The sequence below is a fragment of the Macrobrachium rosenbergii genome, chromosome 56 (genome assembly GCF_040412425.1).
Source record: "Macrobrachium rosenbergii isolate ZJJX-2024 chromosome 56, ASM4041242v1, whole genome shotgun sequence".
In the NCBI taxonomy this organism is placed as follows: Eukaryota; Metazoa; Arthropoda; class Malacostraca; order Decapoda; family Palaemonidae; genus Macrobrachium; species Macrobrachium rosenbergii.
This window is the reverse complement of record NC_089796.1, coordinates 56,272,708-56,290,718: the sequence shown is the minus strand read 5'-3', so window position 1 is coordinate 56,290,718 and position 18,011 is coordinate 56,272,708. Positions and strand designations below refer to the sequence as shown.

Here is an 18,011-nt window from a genome sequence, read left to right as displayed (position 1 = left end):
AGCCAACATCGTCCTTCAGCCTGCTGCCACCCCCCTCGAGCTGGCTACCGAAGGATCAGCCGCCATCATCCTTCAGCCGTCCCCCTCCAGCTGGCTACTGAAGGATCAGCCGCCGTCATCCTTCAGCCTACTGCCGTCCCCCTCGAGCTGGCTACCGAAGGATCATCCGACGTCATCCTTCAACCCGCTACAGTCCTCCTCGAGTTCCTGCTGGCCGGCGCCACCCTTCAGCCTCCTACCCGCCCCTAGCCCAAGCCCTTCAAGCCAATTCCAATTGTCAGCAAGACGATTTCCACATCGACGCCTTGCTTGTGGGGGGAGTATTGTAAGAGACCCATCGCACCGATGGCGGTCTCTTTCAAGCACGTGTGTGTGCATGCGTACGTCATATCTTTAGAGGGACCCAGACAAAGAGAAAAACAAAAAGCATCACATTTTCTCTCACTCAAGGAACGCAACTTCTACCATACAATATTTCCGTCTGTTTCTCCCTAACCATTGTTGTCTTGATATATGTACAGTCACCAGTACTTGCACTGCCATGCAAGCATTCTAATCATGCACTCATAATGTTCCACCGAATCTTCTGTATCAAACTGTATGTATGTTTCTGTTTGTGAAGATGCCAAACGTCTTGCCATTTCACATATATTATGCTACTGCATTGCATTCATTAATCTGTCTCGAATCTCATGCAATTGGCCATATGTAGAACTTCCTGGCCTTTCTGTTGATATGTTTTATCACTGTACGTTTATTATGTCTCTCACAATCGCCATCTGTTTGTCTGCCGACAAACACAGATGTCCGAAACATTACCTCTGTTTTGCTCTGTCTGTGTGTAGATGCTACTTTTTCGGCCTCGACAGGCCAATAACATCTTCGAAGATTCTGTACATTCATTCAGTAAGGAACCACCAATAAACCAGTCAACACCTAGCCAGTATGTCACTCAATCCCATCCTTACAAGGGTAATCAGCCCTATTTTTACTATGTAATTGTACATTCATTACCTATCCATTTTTGCCCTTGTATATTATGTATGTGTCAGAGTATCTTTGTGTTTAACTTTACTATTTTTATTGTCACGTTATCTGTATGTACCTGTCTTGTTTTGCATAGTGAATAATTGACCTCGGGTCACTTGTATGTCTTTGTACTGATGTCCGCACACCGCTTTATAAGCGGGCTGCTTTCTCAATAAACTAGCAGTATCTGTCTACCTGCTCTTTCTTTTGCACCCTCTCACAGTGGTGACCCCCGGAGTGGTTCCTGGAGCTATTAACGAACCCAAACGGCGACTTAGTCTTGGCCCCATGAACCACCCTTCGCCCCTAACGGACTAACTACGGCGCTCTAACAAAGCATTTGGGCATTACCGACCCTCGTCGGCAAACCACCAGCGTCATTAGCGGACCCACACGGCACGCTCCCAAGCATGTATTGACGTGAGTGTTAACTCACACTCCAGGTGAGAGCGCGGAATGAGCATGGACGCGGACATTCCCTCCCACATTCAAATAACCGCAAACTTTTCGGAGACAGATATCTCACTCGCGCCCCCTGCCACGCCAAAACCTGCGTGCTCCTCCACGCCAGTAACCGCTCCTCGCGCGATGCCTCTCCCGACAGATCAACCAAGGGCCGCCCTCACCATAAAGCTGCCTCCGTTCACCCATCACAACCTGGCATCATGGCTCTACAGGGTCGAGGGGCAGTTCAGGGTGGCAGGCCTGACCGATGAGGTGCTGCAGGCAGACATAGTGATCAACACCCTACCGGAGGAGATATACAGGAAGTTCGCCCCTTGGGTGACATCTACTTCGAGCCCTGCCACCTACCAGCACCTGAAGGCCTCTCTTGTCGAGACCTGCTCCCTGCCAGTCTCCGAGAGAGCCACCCACACCATCGACCTCACCGTCAAAACCCCGGCAGGACACGAACCTCCTGGAGACATGGCATGCCTTCCAGGACCTCCTCCTCCTCCCCGAGATGGACAGCAGCGGCAGGCACAAGGAGATCAGCCCATCAAGGAGCCCTACACCCTGCCGGTCGAGGATCTCATCAGAAAGGCGCAGCAGCTGACTGACTCCATGAGGGCAGTGAAGCGGGCATCCACGCCCGCACACAACGTCAACTGCCTCCAGCCGGAGGAATCCAACGTTGAGGAGATCAACATCGTCACCAGGAGGCGGCCACCCTATCACTAGAATAAAGAAAGGCCGGGGCTTTGCTACTACTACCGAAGGTTCGGCAAAGACGCTCGAAATTGTGAAGCCCCCTGCCTTTTCTCCCATCCAAAAAACGGGGAAGCGGCGGCACCCTCACAGGCCGCCATGGCAACAGAAACATCCGGCAGGATGATGCTGATCGACACGGGAGCCGTGCGGTCAGTGTTCCCGCCTTCCAGAAAGGACCGCAAACGCCCACCAGACCCGGCTGCCTCCCTGACGGCCGCCAACGGGTCCCCCATCCTCTCCTATGGCACCAGGTTACTGTCGGTCTCCATCCTGGGCCGGAGATACAAGTGGAACTTCATCATTGCGGATGTGAGGACCTCACTACTGGGTGCGGACTTCCTGGCCCACTTCAGACTGGCAGTTGACGTCGGCCGCAAATGCCTGTTGGAGACAGAGTCCTGCCAGTCCCTGCCCCTAGCGCCGGGTCCCAGCGCGCCCACGGTATGTTCCGTTGCTCCCCACCAGTACGCCTCCCTCCTGAAGGAATTCCCTGAGGTGTTCAGGCCCGAACTTGTCAGGTGCCCGGAGCCCCCGCCAAACACGGAATTTACCACCACATCAAGACAGGGGACACCCAACGCCTGCAAAGTTCCGGAGGCCTCCCCCTCAGTGCCTTCAGGAGACCAAGAATGCTTTCGCCGACATGGAGCGTATGGGCATATGCAGAACGGGTTTTCTGTGAAGAACCTCCTGTTTTCTACGGTCCCTTTTCATCTGACCTTAGGTCAGGGTAATCAGCCCTATATTTACTATGTAATTGTACATTCATTACCTATCCATTTTTGCCCTTGTATATTGTGTATGTGTCAGAGTATCTTTGTGTTTAACTTTACTATTTTTATTGTCACGTTATCTGTATGTACCTGTCTTGTTTTGCACGGTGAATAATTGACCTCGGGTCACTTGTATGTCTTTGTTCCCGTCCTACGACGTTTTATAAGCGGGCTGCTTTCTCAATAAACTAGCAGTATCTGTCTACCTGCTCTTTCTTTCGCACCCTCTCACAATATAATTACGACTGAAGGGGCTACTCATTTAAAGGATCCAAGGAAAGATCTTGAAACTTTATGGAGTTTAGATAATTTAGGTATTGACTACAGTGAAATAACGGAACAGGAACTTTGAGAGTACTATAATTTAATCTGAAATTGACAAACAGTATGTTATGACATTGCCTTGGGAAGGCAATAAAAGGAAGTTAACCTCCAACTTTGGGTTGGCTTTGAACAGATTAAAACAACAGTGTGTCAATTTTCAGAAGGACACTCAGTATCTAGAACACTACCAGAAAATCCTGAAGGATCAGGAGGATAGGAGATTCGTAGAGAGTGGAATATTTTAAAACAGAGGAAGATTGTCATTTCTTGGCACATCATGGTGTTAAAAGGGACAGTGCAACAACCCCCATTGGGATAGTATTTGACTGTTCGGACAGACAGGGGAAAAGTGGGTCAAGCCGGAATGATTGTTTGTGGACGGGACCACATATAACAGTGACCTACTCAAAGTTCTACTGCAGTTTTAGGGCAAAGATATACCTGCAGAATTTGCGGAAACAACAGCTGGATTGGGATGAACAACTCCCAGACCCATTACAGAAACAATTGGTTGAGTTATCCGAAGACTTGGAAAAAGTCTTGATATTTCCTTTTCTAGGGATACTAGCCTAGGAGAGGCGGACTCCTTACACATATTCTGCGATGCCAGTGAGTTAGCGTATGGTTGTGTAGCCTATGGAGTTAGAACGAAAACTCTTATTTAATGGTGGCAAAGGCAAGAGTAGCGCCCATTAAAGAATTAACTGTTCCAAAACTTGATGGCATTGTTGCTATGAGCAAGAATGGCCAAATTTATTAAAGAATCCTTTGAGATGGATGAGTTTATAGAACTGTTCGTTTGGTCGAACAGCAAAGTCGCCCAAAGTTGGCTAGTATCGAAAAGTGTTCTCCCTGTTTGAGAAAAAAAATATAGGAAATAAACTCTTTAATTCCAGAGGCGGTCTTGCCCTATGTGCCTACAGATGATAATCCCAGTAATGGGTTGACATGTGGGCAAAGGACAGAATTGGTCTTGGATTATTCTTTCTGGTGGGATGGACCTTGGTTAAAAAATTCCTCTGGCCAATAGAGGTTGGTGGATCGCTTGTGCAGGGTAGGGAAGAGAACGTTTTGGTCAGTACTGTAAGGGACAACCTGAATGGTAATACTCACTTGCTGAATTGGGAGATTCATTGCTATTCTTCTAAACTGTCTCATTTGTGACCCGACGATGGTGGATAAACGTGGAAGCGCTTAATGCTGAAATTCTAATTGCTATTTTCCCATAGTATTTGTTTACTTTAAAACCACCTGCGTTTTCTATATATATATATTATATATATATATATATATATATATATATATATATATATATATATATATATATATATATATATATATATATATATATATACGAGGGTAAGTCAAAAGTTCCAGGAAAAATTCAATATACTCTTTATTTAAGGAAATTCAAACATCATTTTTCTACATATCTACCATCTAACTCTATACACTTTTCAAGGCGCTGTTTCCACCTCTGCAACCCTTCTTTGTAGAAATTTGGGGACTTTCTATTAAACCATGTTGAAACTGCATGTTTAGCAGCATCCAAAGATTCAAACGGACTCCTCTTAAGTGTTCCTTGAGTTTTGGGAACAGAAAAAATCTGAAGGAGCAAGATCAGGACTATAAGGAGGATGTGGAAGAGTTTCCCACCTAAATTTCCGTAGGACTTTTCTTGCAACCCTTGATGAATGTGTTGGAGCGTTATCATGATGGAACAAAATTCTGCGGTGCAACTTTCCTCGACGTTTTTAGCCAATGCAGTCTTCAGTTTTTGCAAAACACCTTTGTAGTAGTTCCCGGTGATTGTTTTTTGTCCTTCAAGGAAATCAATCAAAATCACTCCTTTGGAGTTCCAAAACACTGTTGCCATAACCTTCTGGGCAGATCTCGCCACTTTGAACTTCACCAGTGCAGCTGAACCTCTTGGTAACCATTGCTTTGATTGAATTTTACTTTCTGGGTCATATTGATGGATCCAAGTTTCATCTCCAGTAACAATCCGGTCAAAAACTCTGATTCATTTGATTCAATCTTCGTTAAAACTGCAAGAGAAAGTTCAGCTCTTTGATGCAGTTGGTCTTCGCGCAACGCTTTTGGGACCCAACGTGCTGAAAGTTTACTCAAACCAAGATTTTCATTTAAAATTGAAAATGCGGAACCATTGGAGATCCCAGTTTCATTAGCTATCATATCGATAGTAATCCGACGATCTTCATCCACTAGATTCTGCACCAAAGCCACAATTCTTTCATTTTTGCAGTCGATGGTCTTCCCTCTCTTGGGTTGTCTTTGAGGTCCTCCCGACCATCCTTAAATCGCTTTATCCAATCATAAACAACTGATTTAGATGGAGAAGAATCTCCATAAACTTGTTGCAAAGCTTCAATAATTTTTCCTGGTTTCCAATCAAGCTTGGTCAGAACTTGATGTTAGCTCTCATCTCAAAATTTTATTTTACATGGGTTCAAGAAGTTACTTTTCTGAAGCAGATGTTAACACCACGGTAGCAAGAGGATGACTGAGGTAACAAGTCTATATGATCACTACATCACAGATAATTGTTTACCAAGTATTTGGGTTGTTTCATTCCTGTGTAAATACATCATTCAACAATTTTTCCTGGAACTTTTGACTTACCCTCGTATATATATATATATATATATATATATATATATATATATATATATATATATATATATTATAAAATCACGTGTCACTTTTAAAAGGTGAACAAAATAGATGTATATTGTCACGTAGCTCTCAAGATAATGAGGAGTAACGTCCATTGTTATTAAAATGTCGGAACAACATGGTGAGGGATTATAATTGGAAAAGTTTTGGCTGACATAATATTATGATATTAAAACCAACAAAAATCGATAGTGATGTTATTAAATATTAACGTAAACTGAAGTGTCTAAATATAATTATAGCAAGTGTCATCGTCAGCGGTAATAATTACTCGCCTGGTTTCCTTGATTTTACTATTGGTTCAGTAATGTTTAGATAAGCAGTTTAACCTTTTGGGACCAGTTGTATTCGAGGTCAGTATGGCTACAAAGAGAGAGAGGAGCCGTTGTAGAAAAAAGTTAAGTATATCTTAAGGTGCCCTTCCACTGGGCCGGTTGAAACGACTACAGCATGCCTGAGCCAAAGTCGACGGCTATAACCGGATGGGCTATAGCCGTCGATACAGATTCCATTACAACGACTGTGGCCGGTGTAGGGAGTCAGTTTCAATAATGGCACATGCAAGTGAGGACGTACTTCTTCAATACCTCTTGGCGGAAGAGGAAGAAGAAGAAGAATGTTGTTTAGTGATGCAAGCAGAGTTAGAAAGGTCATCTCCACATGAACTTTTCACATCTCGAAAAGAACAAGGATGTCAAAGGATATTGATTGAAAGAAACCTTTTAAAGGACGAATATATATTTAGAAAATTCTTCCGAGTAAATATAGCTCAATTTAATTACATTCTCTCACTGATTGAAACTGAAATATCTGGCAAACCAAGCCATTTTATAAAACATCCAATAACCCCAGCTGAGAAATTGGGACTAACTCTCAGGTAAGAGACTTTTTCCATTTCTTATATAACTAATAGAAACCAAATAAAATGTTACATTGTTTAAATTAATTAATTGATTGATTCACTTCCATTTAGTAGCAATTAAATGGATATTCCTATTATAACAAAAACTTCAAAAAATTGTTAAATGCTTAGTACATTTTTTGCTAGGCCAATTATATAGTTACTTGGTTTGCACTTCTAGTTGTAGTTCTATATGAGAATAATTACTACAAAACAAAATGCAACAACATTTTTTAAAAATCATCATAAAACTCATTGATTTAAATGGAACTGTGTTCCTGATACATTGTTCAGAAAACTTAATTCATTATCACTATACGTTGGAGTTTGTGAGAAGGATTTTTGGACACTTGTCATCACCGCTGAGTTATCAAAATTTGGTGTGCTGCTGCATCTGTAGGGAGTTTGTGAGGAAGGATTTTGGGCATCTGTAATCGTACCGACCTGCCGGCTGGACTGCTCGAGAGGAGTGCTGCCCAGCCGGCTCGAGTCGGGAGGTGGGCAGCCTGGCCGACAGACCGGCTGTAGACGGGTCATTGGAAAGGTACATAATAGTTAGCACTGTAGGAGTCTGTTTCTCACAGCCGGCCGGCTGCAGCCGGGCGGCTGTAGTCGTTTCAGCCGGCCCAGTGGAAGGGCAGTGTTTAGTTTAACCAGACCACTGAGCTGGTTAACAGCTCTCCTAGGGCTGGCCCGAAGGATTAGACTTATTTTTACGTGGCTAAGAACCAACTGGTTACCTAGCAACAGGACCTACAAGCTTATTGTGGAATCCGAACCACATTATGACGAGAAATGAATTTCTATCACCAGAAATAAATTCCTCTAATTCTTCATTGGCCGCTCGGAGAGTCGAACGCTGGGCCAACAGCTTGCCAGTCGAAAGCTCTACCACCCCTCCAAAGAAGAACTTGAGCCGTTGTAGAGATAAATCCCCTCTACGACAACTACTATTACAAGTCAGACTGAAAATGACGGCGATTTTAAGACAATCGGCATCCAGGAATTATACATTTTACTGCCGTGCTTTCCGTAGAAGCTGTTCGACGACAGCAGGAACCACACAGACAAGTGCCGATAATGTTACAACATCAGATCCGAGCAAAGAAGTTGACCCTTCCACCGGGAAGGCTGGGGGTTTCGCCCAGGCCTTTTTGAGGTACACGCAACCCCAAGAGCCTGCTCAACCAACTGAGCTGCCAAAGACATTTGCATCTCTTCTGAGACGAAGTAAACTAGTGCAGGTAAATACTAGAAGGAAACTTCCATTAGGCTTAGGCTTGTTCTCCTACCGTAGGGGTATCACCTACCGGTAGGCCTAGGCTAGGTTTGTAAGTTATGAAGGTTAGGCTAGGTCTAGGCCTAAAATTTATGAGAACACATTAGTATGGTTTTGTAAAGTATATTTTGAGCTTGCCAAGCTTTAAATAATAGTAAAACTGAAGACTGCTACCACAGCCTGTTTCCCACTATTTGCCAACCAGAATAACCTATTTACTGCCATTTGCTTAACCTATGTGTTTGTTTGTTTTTCATTTATCTTCATGGTGATGAGCGTCTTTGGCCTATCTTTTTATATTAATCCCCAAGGGGCTTGTACTAAGCACAGTCCCCATTTTGCACACAAACTGGTAGTTGCCTAAACCAGAGGGGTGTCTTAGGCTAGTAGTCTTCAGTTTTACCCTAATAACTCCGAGTTATCTTTAGCAAATCTCTTGTTTCCCTGTTTTGTGACAAAATAGGCCTACTTCCCAGCATGTCCCCAAAGTTCAACAAATTAGGCAGTCCTATTAATAGACTTGGTATTTCTTAGCAAGAGCTCTGCGTGGACTATTACCTTGGAAATTGATTTTTCCTTTACTCTTAGTGTTGTTGCTGATGAAGAGTTGGTGTTGATTATTGTCAGTTTATTATTAACCTCGATCCGCTCAACATGGTTGGGTGCCCTTTGGGAATGCAGGGTTTTGGAAACGGGAGAAAGACCAGACCGCCATGTTATTGTTATGGAATGGTTCTGCGCATGCGCAAGTCAACCAGGAGCCATATGTTTAATTAGGGATTGGCTAAGGAAACCTATTATAAAAGGAACTATACTAACCTAACGTACCCCTAACCTAACCTAACCTAACCTAGCAGGCCGTGTTACTTAGTCAGGGGTGCAGAAGGAAACTACTTATTACCAAAAGCTCCCATATAACACTGTGCATGCGTGATAGCATTCCAAGATAGCCATCACACAACTTCTGAGGTTGATTACAGTCGACCGACAAAAAATGATGGTAAATTCTTAATAAACAACTAAAATACTACAGTATAGGAAAAATATCCGAAGTAATACCAGATTCAGAGCTCATGCTTAGTTCTACCATAGACTTACGTAAATTTGCAGAAAAGCAGCACAAGAGTTGTTAAAAGCAAGCATGAATAGGCCTGTTCCATGAACGTCCCATTAAAGTAATTTTACAATAGAGCTTAATATGGAGACATTCTTTGTTAATAAAAATTATTTGTTCCTACACAATATAAAAACCATCGGTCCTTTACATTAGGAATTACTTTAAGTGGGAGCTGGAGCATGGCTGTTTAACTATAAACAAGTTGATGAAGTAAATAGTTGACTAATGACTGTGTGTGGGAGTCCTGCCCACAGAGTCAGTAGTATCCACTCTCTTTGCTTTTAGCCGTCATCGAGGAAGGATATTCACTTCTCCTCGCTGCCTGCCATTTGACTTTGTGTACATTTTCTTCATATTGTTGATATTGCTGATATATGATTTTCATGTGTTATAATTTATGTAAATGCAACTTATTGTTTTTTTCTTGAGTTTATGCTTTCAGTATTCTATATAATGATTCATACTGATAATTGTAAACCCTATGACTTCTATTAGCCAATGTGTCAAACTGGTTTTAACGTTGCTAGGCAACATGCTTAAACTGGTTTTTTCACCTAGCTTACGTGTTTAGCTATGTGTATGTTCCCTCACAGAGAATTTTATTCCTTCGCATTATGAAGAGAAGTTTATTTGCTGAAAATTTCTTTGACATTTGTAATGTTCAGTATCAGATGTTGTAGAGCTCGGCTGCTTAGGAGTAAGGGTTCTCTTGCTGGTAATACTTGCAGTATTACCCGGTATGTTGCCGATTGCTCTTTTTCTGAAGCTACGGACATGAAGCAACTGTTGCGCAGGTTCTCATTGAACCTGTGGCTCAACTTGGAGAGAGAGAGTCCAGAGTGTGTGTGTGCATTTGTCCCTCCTTCACGCTCCCACACTGAGATGATGTAAGGGTCCCGGGAAAGCAGTGGTTTTGCAGTGGAAGTCAGAGGGAATCGATTCGTCATCGTCATCTTCATCTTCTTTCTCGGTGCTGTCCCACGTCTGCGGACTTGGGAACCGTGTCGCGGGTCTCCTAGAGACCTTGCAACACGGGAGCACCAGGTGCGTGGGTCTCCTCAGATATGACAAGTTGAAGAGTAACCCATGTTACTTATGCTAGTTCCAGGAAATTTTTTCCTTTATTATCTACCTTCACCTGTGTTTCTTCGCACATTCCGGTAGAGGGAGCAACCGACAATCATCCTATTCGTGACTTGGTAGCTTGATCTGAGTACAGGCAGTCCCTAGTTATCGGCAGGGGTTCTGTTCCAACAGTGTGACAATAAGCGAAAATAAGTGATTTTCAGTGCTTATTGCCTTGGATCAGATGCTCATGTTCTTCGGAACTCCGAGATTCGGCAGCTCTGAGCCAAGTACTCAATTTTCTTCGGAACTCCAAGACTTTGAAGCTGATCGGCTCGTGCCGAGCACTTGGCTCCATCCAAGCCGCTCCCGCTACACTTCCTACCCTAGCTGTCCAAGTGTTCCTGCCTCCCAGGCTGCTCCTACTGTTCATGTTGCCCGGACCACTCCTGCTGTGCCTCGTGCCTCCTGCCCCAGCTGTCCTGGTTTCTCCTGTTGCTGCTGTCGCCCAGGCTGCTCTTGCTGTGCCTCCTACCCTAGCTGCCCTGGTTGCTCTTGTTGCTAGTGTTCCTGCTGGCCTGGGTGCCATCCTGAAGATGATGTAGGAGAAGAAATCAAGGAAGAGGAATAAGAAGGTGTTGCTTCGTTGTCTGCTGCTTCCTTCCCTCCTTCTTCTGAGGCTCGCAGGCTGAGGAAGAAGGAGGCTACCTCTCCCCCCCTAAGAAGTCCCGTCTTGGGACTTCTAAGGGGCTGCCTCCCTCCACAGGGGAGGCAGTAGGATCTCCCATCAGCTCTTCCCGGACTTCGGGCTCGGGAACCGATTCGCATAACCCACCTGGGTCTTGCGTCTCGGGAGCCATGGGCACATGGTTCGCGGTCTGCGTTCCCTGTACCAGCTCGAAGAAGTCCACTTCTAAGACTGGTACTGTGCTTGTCTCATCATGAGTTTCATCGGACTCTTGGAAGGAGATTCAGGAGCATAAGGTGCTCAGCCGAGCCGAGTGCTTGGGATTCTGCGGAATCTTGGGCACACCGAGCCGGTACCGGTGCAAGTCCACTTCCTGGTCCAGTTCAGGCACAGGTTGAGAGAAAGTGCAGAGACATGCAGGTGTCTCGATGCTCCCTGCCAGCATTGCTTCTAGTGCTCAGGCAGGTGCAATCACATTTGTGTGATTGGCCCCACTAACCCTAGCTGAGTGCTTGGGTATGCTCAAGTGAACCTCTCTGCTCTCCTCAGGACAGCACTTTGCCAAGGTGTAAGCGCTGTCCTAGTAGAAGGTGGAGGACACCAGGGGTGCAGTAGTTCTCAGTTGTTGCCGATGGGGGTGGTGCCTGTCGAATCATTGGGCAAGCTTAGCAGTGACATGGAGCGGAAGTATGGGTAGTGGGTGCCTGTCAGATGTGGTTCTGCTACTCTAGAGCTTTCGTCATCCCACACCTCCTTCCTGTCCGGTTCCGAATGTTCATTCCCGGCTCATGGAAGGACCTCCCCATGTGGGAAGAAATGAAGGTGCTGTGGGAGTCTTTCACCCCTCTTCCCACTGAACAGGTTCGTTCACCAGAACTGGTCCTAGATGGAATGATCCATTCTGTTCTTGAATCCATCAGAGAGGGAGACTTCTTACTGTTTGGGGCTTTGGGGGATGTGTATGTTCAATACCTACCCATCAGTCCTGCATGTATCTTTCTACCCTCAAGAAGGGGACGGTGTTCTAGTTCAAGGCGCTTGTTTTGGACTTGTAACTACTCCCCCAAGAGTTCTTTCGAGTGTTCATTTTTATCTCTTCTCGAGCTCGGTTGCATAGGTACATCTGCAGAAATACTAGTGCAGTTGGCTGGTTCTAGCGAGCTTGTTGCTGCAGTCATAAGGGCAGAGATCAATTTCTCAAGTTTTTGTCATGACTTTGGTAAAGTGATCAACTTTGATAGGTCAGATCTCACACAAAAGCAGAGGGTAGAGTATCTGAACATGCTGATACACACATCAGCAATGATGATCATCCCTTTGGATTCTCATATCAGCAGGTTTAGAGAGGTAGTGGAGAGGTTCCTGCCTCGACAGGAATGACCCACTGAGCAGTGACATTTCGTTCTGGTTCATCTGCCAGCAATGTAGATTCGGGCCCTCAGGGGCAGCTTCACCTCCATACCCTTTAGAGGAGGATGTAGGTGGATGGGTCTCTGGTGAGAGTCCCGCCTTGCTCTCATCTTTGTCTGTCGGAGGAGGTGAGGAAAGAGCTAGCTTGGTAGCTAGACAACAGGAACCTCTCTTTAGGGGTGCCATTGGACACACCCCTCCCAAGGTGCTCTTGTTTTGAACGCATCTGCTAGGGATAGAATGCACACCTGGAAGATTGTTATAGGTGTGTGGAACCAGAACGACAGATACCTCCACATAAGTGTCCTGAAACTCAAGGTGGCTTTTTTAGCCAAGTGAGAGTTCTGGGCCCGAGTAGTAGGGCACTCAGTGGCGTTGTTGAGTGACAACACTAGGGTAGTTGCATTGTCAACAAGCAGGGGGGGGACTGGTGTCCTTCCAGCCACACAGGTTGACGGTGCAGGTACACGAGTGTGCAGTAGCACACACTGCGTAGCTTTCAGCCATGCACATTCCTGGGTATCAAAATGGGGTGGCAGACAAGCTCAAGTCACCAGAGCCTGGTGATAGGGCGGAGGGATCCCTACACCAAGACATTGTGGAAAGACACTCATAGTTTTGGGGAGTCCCATCCATGATCTGTCCATAACCAATATGACAGAAGTTACCGGAGTAGGGCTCATCTGTGCTGGACAGTGGGTTGCACTAGAAACGTTTTTTCAACATTGAATCTTGGTTTGACTCTGGTGGCACCCAGTGGCCACACACCGATTAGTTCCTGGACCGGAAGGCTGTGTTTTACGAGAGAGATCATTTAACCCCTCACACCCACCGATTTTAGAGATACTGGAATGGCTGCTTTTAGTGAAAAGATGAGGTAAAGAAATAAATTATTGCTGGCTGCCCTCGCATGTTGGGGTCCTTGGGAACGAGCAAGCTGATCAACTTGCTAAGTCAGCAGCCACTTCCCACAACCCAGATGATGTCTACTACAATATCAGGATGTGTATCCTCTAGTAGATCAGATGTCTATAACAAAAAGTGGAGTGCTTGGATATTATTTACCATGAGGAAACTTTCAAGGAAAGTTGTGACATTAGTTGTTTAAAATTCATGATGTAAACATTAATGGTGCTATCTGTGTTTAAAATTCATAATGTAAACATTAATGGTGCTATCTGTGAATGGCTTGAAGGTTATTGACTTACAGACTGTACCAAGAAAACAAGTAATTTGGAAGTGGATATACTCTCGGTAAGAAAACCTAAGCCTCCAATGTATCTGATTGCAACAGCCAGAGAGGATAATGGTAATTACTTAAAAAAATTAAGACTCCTTCAGAAAAAGAGTGGAACAATAAGACCTGGGGATATCTCCCTTTTAGGACAAAAGTGTCTCCTCATTCATGCTGTCTCTTACACAGTCAGTTATGCTTTATGACTTAAAAACAAACTACTGTGCAGTGAAATGGTGATTGATATCAAACCCAATTTAAATTTTTAGTTATGGTAGGGGCATAATCTTCAACAGAGATCTGTATGATTCAATAGGAGAGGAGACATTAAGCATGTGTCCAGTAGAAGTGTGGAATGTACATTAGGTTCCTAGAACATCTATAATTAGCCTTCCTCCTGAAGAGTCTGATGTACCCTTCCATGTGGAATGTACTGCATTGGTGCTAGTAGAATAGCATTGCTTCATCCAAACAGAGACTGATCACATGTTGCCGCTGTAAGAATGGAAAATACATGTACTTATTCTGTACCTGGAACATGAGATTGCACACTTGAAGCCAGATGCATCAGCTGCAATATGAATTATGAATCAGATGACGAGAATTTCTAACAGTAGAGAAGTGAAGCAGCAGCCCTGAACAATTCTGCCACCAAACCTATAAATACATAAAGGGTGTACAAAAAGATTACTAAATAAGATGAAAAGTTATGCAAAGGGAGTGACAACTAAAGAAAATTTTCAACCAGACACAGCTACTTCATCACCTAGCACTCTCAGGGTAGATGTGCTGTCCTTGAAGAAAATACACAAGCATAATGAGGCCAGTGCATCAGTTCGCAAGGCCTTACCGATGCTCTGCGTTCCCCAATCCCTCCCTTGCCCAACAAAAGACTCGAAGCTCTCTCGGGCAGTATGTTGGCCAGATCTAGGGGAAGCTCCACCCAGCATAGAGCTATCATGTACACAAGATGTGAAGATTTCTAACCACAGTAGCTGACAATTTAATGATCGCAAAAGAGGGAGACCACATCTTTGTCTCCCAAATAAAAAAATTAAAGATCATCATCAAAAGACAATCTCCAGAATAATAATAGAAGATCCACAAATGATTTAAAAGGCAGCTGAAGTTGATGTAGAGATTCATTATGCTCCCCAGTGTGCACCCACAAATAATGCTAATAGCAAGAAAAATGGTAACACGCCAAAGATCTTAAAGACCTCCATTATCCAGTGCATCTTCTAGTAGTTCTAACATGGAGACTCTCCCAGAAAACATACCTTTCTCAAATATACCTCAATGGAATTGTAAAGGTCTGAGGGCTAAATGAGAAGAGCTAAAATTTCTTGTTCCTGAATACTCTCCCATAATTGTACGTCTACTGGAAAGTCAGCTTGATGATAACACTCCTTACCCCAGGGAATGTTTAAGCAATAGCACTCCTGACAACCAACAGATGGGTTGTCTTGGTGGAAGTCTCATATATGTCTGCCATGGTGTCCCCAAATACATCATACATACACTCCTCTACAGACAGTGGCTATACAAACTGATATAGGCAGGGGATATACAGTTTGCTCTCTAAACAAACTTCCAAACTGTAATGTTATGATTGAGGTGATTCATCAGCTTCCTCAACCATTCCTCCTACTTGGAGATATGAATGCTAGACATCCTTTGTGGGGTGATGCTTTAACCAACACAAGGGGTAATCTTGCATCATCACATATACGAAGTGAGGATGTGGGACTCCTTATACAGGAGAGCCCACACACTCATTCATACAGGTACATTCATTTATTGACCTCTCAGCTGTAAGTTCTAATAGCCTTATTGATTTTGAGCAAAGAACACTAGATTATTGGCATGCAAGTAATTATGCGCCAATTATCATCAACACAATAAAAGCCCACCTATTCAAAGATCACCACAATGGTTGCTTGAAAAGGCTGACTTGAAATTCCAGGAGTTAAGTGATATAGAAAGCAGTGCAGATGAATCTCAAGTATAGCTGATGCTGTTGACTTTTTCAGGGGAACACTTCATACAGCAGGAATATACTCTGTCCCCAAAACTAGAGGACTGTTCTGAAAATAACCAGTCCCTTGATGGTCATCAAGCTACAATCATCTATAAGAAATGCAGGCTACACTTCTGTCATGCAATAAAAACAGCTAGACGTAATTCATGGTCATCCGTCATCCTTTGTATCATCAGTAAACAGTAGAACCCTGCTATCTGCTGTTTGGAGGAAAGTAAAATAGCAGGCAAATATACACCAAATCCACTTCCTACTTTAAAAGCAAGTGGTCAACACATGACAGGTGCATCCAAAGTAAGTAATGCCCTTGCTGAACATAAAAACAGTATACCATGTCAACCTAAGTTGCTCCAGGACACCAGCATAGATATGCAGTGATTATCTGTCAGTTTTATTAATTTAATCAGTATTATTTTATTTTTAGACAAAGTATGCTGTTAATTTTATTGGGTGTTTGTAAAGCCAATCCTCTCATTATGTTTGGAATGGCGCATTGGTTGTTGATGTGACGTCGTAAGACATACGGAAGACGGTAGTTAGGAAAACAGTGAGGATTTTGCGGTGGTGACAAAAAGTTGAGTGCTCTTGTTTGCGGTTTGTTGGTTGGTTTATAAGTCTTTCTTTTGTTTGTTGGGGTCGTGAGCTGGCTTGGGCGAGCAATGCAACGGGAACAGGTGTGTAAATAGAGTAATTGTTCCATATTGGTTTGGCTAAATGTTTATTCAAGTGGTAGTAGAGTGTGGTTAGTCAGAAATGAACGGGTCTGACAGTAAGCATTTGGGGATAGAATGGAATTGGAGAAGAGAATGCCCCTGATTTAGTGGGATACAGGGCGAATATAAAGGATGGAGAGAAAAAGTTGAAGATTGGCTTGTGGTGTCTGGAGAGGAAGTGAAATATCTTGGGACAGAGATAAGAATGAGCTTAAAAGGAAAAGCTTTAGAAGTGACAGCAGGGATAGATAGAGAAGAACTTAAGGATAAAGACGGTTCAAAGATATTATCTAAGCTAGATGATGTGTATGTAAAAGATACTCCAATGGAAAATTACAGCAAAATGAAAAATTATTTGAAAACAGAGAAATCTAGTGATAAGATGAGAGAGGTTCCATAATTAGGTATGAAAAGGCAGAATCAGAGTGTAGTAGAGTGATAGGGAAAAGCATGCTTGAAGGAGAACTGAAGGGTTTTCATGTATTAGAACAAGCAGATCTTACTGACAATCAAAAACAAATGGTATTAGCAGCTTGTGGTCAAGGAAAGGTGGAATATGAAAGTGGCACAGATAATGAAAAGAATCTTTGAGGGATTAGGTAATAAAGAGGAAGGTGAATGGTGGGGGTCAGAAAGTTACGTGAATTTCAGGAGAGAGGGGAAAATCAAAGATATTGGGGAAAATGGAATCGAGGTATAGGTGGAAGAAATCCTATAAATAGAGAAGGAAAAGTAACATTGTGTGTGACATGCAAATTGGAATGGCATTGGGCTAGGGATTGTCCTCAGAATTTTCAAAATAAGAAGAAACTAGAAACTGGACAAGAAGAGGAAAAAGTTTATATAGGAGAAGTTAGTAAAATAGGTTGCTGCAATTTTAGACAGTATGTAAATTGACAGTTTGTGGGGAATTGTGACTAGTAAAGGTATGCATCATCATGGGTTTGAATCAGAAAGAGTTGAAGAGAATGAATGATACTAAGAAAGAGTCTAATAAAGTATTCAGTTTCAGTGAGTCATCATAAAAGTCAAAAGGAGTAATGGAAATACCAGTGATATTGAAAAACAAAAAGTTTTATTTGAAGACAGAAATTTGGGAGGGTGATGTACCGTGGTCAATAGTTAAGAAACCCATGAGTAAAATGGGTATGACTATAAATTTGAAAGAGGATTTTGTTAAAATAGAAGTACAGTACTAAGGGAAATGATGTTGAAGTTAGAGAAGATAAACAGGGTCACCTAAGAATACCAGTTTTGAGGAGGAAGTTGGAAGAAGAATTGTTAGTGGAGGGATGGAAAGGAAAGAGTCTAAGGAAATTAAAAGTGCAATTATGAAGTTATATCTACAGTTTGGTCACAGAAGTGGAGATATGGAAGCTAACTGAAGAAGCACAGTGGAGTGATGGTTTGAGAGAAAAGGAAAAGGAAGAAATAAAAAAGTTACTAACAGACTTGATTGCAAGTTGTGAGGTATGTATAGTAAAGATACAGAAGAAATCCAGCTAAACCAGTAGGGGGATTTTCTTGG

The 18,011-nt window shown here is 43.3% G+C and overlaps 1 protein-coding gene across 3 annotated transcripts in view; it reads left to right on the top strand.

The window, feature by feature from the left end:
- The first annotated feature begins 7,706 nt into the window (after positions 1-7,706).
- Positions 7,707-18,011, top strand: part of mRpS28 (mitochondrial ribosomal protein S28) — a 139,195-nt gene continuing 128,890 nt past the window's right edge. For all 3 annotated transcript variants that reach the window (XM_067100024.1, XM_067100025.1, XM_067100023.1), the window contains exon 1: positions 7,707-8,180. In XM_067100024.1, coding sequence (XP_066956125.1) covers positions 7,722-8,180 — 459 coding nt within the window. In that variant the 5' untranslated portion in view covers positions 7,707-7,721. The remainder of the gene's footprint in view (positions 8,181-18,011) is intronic.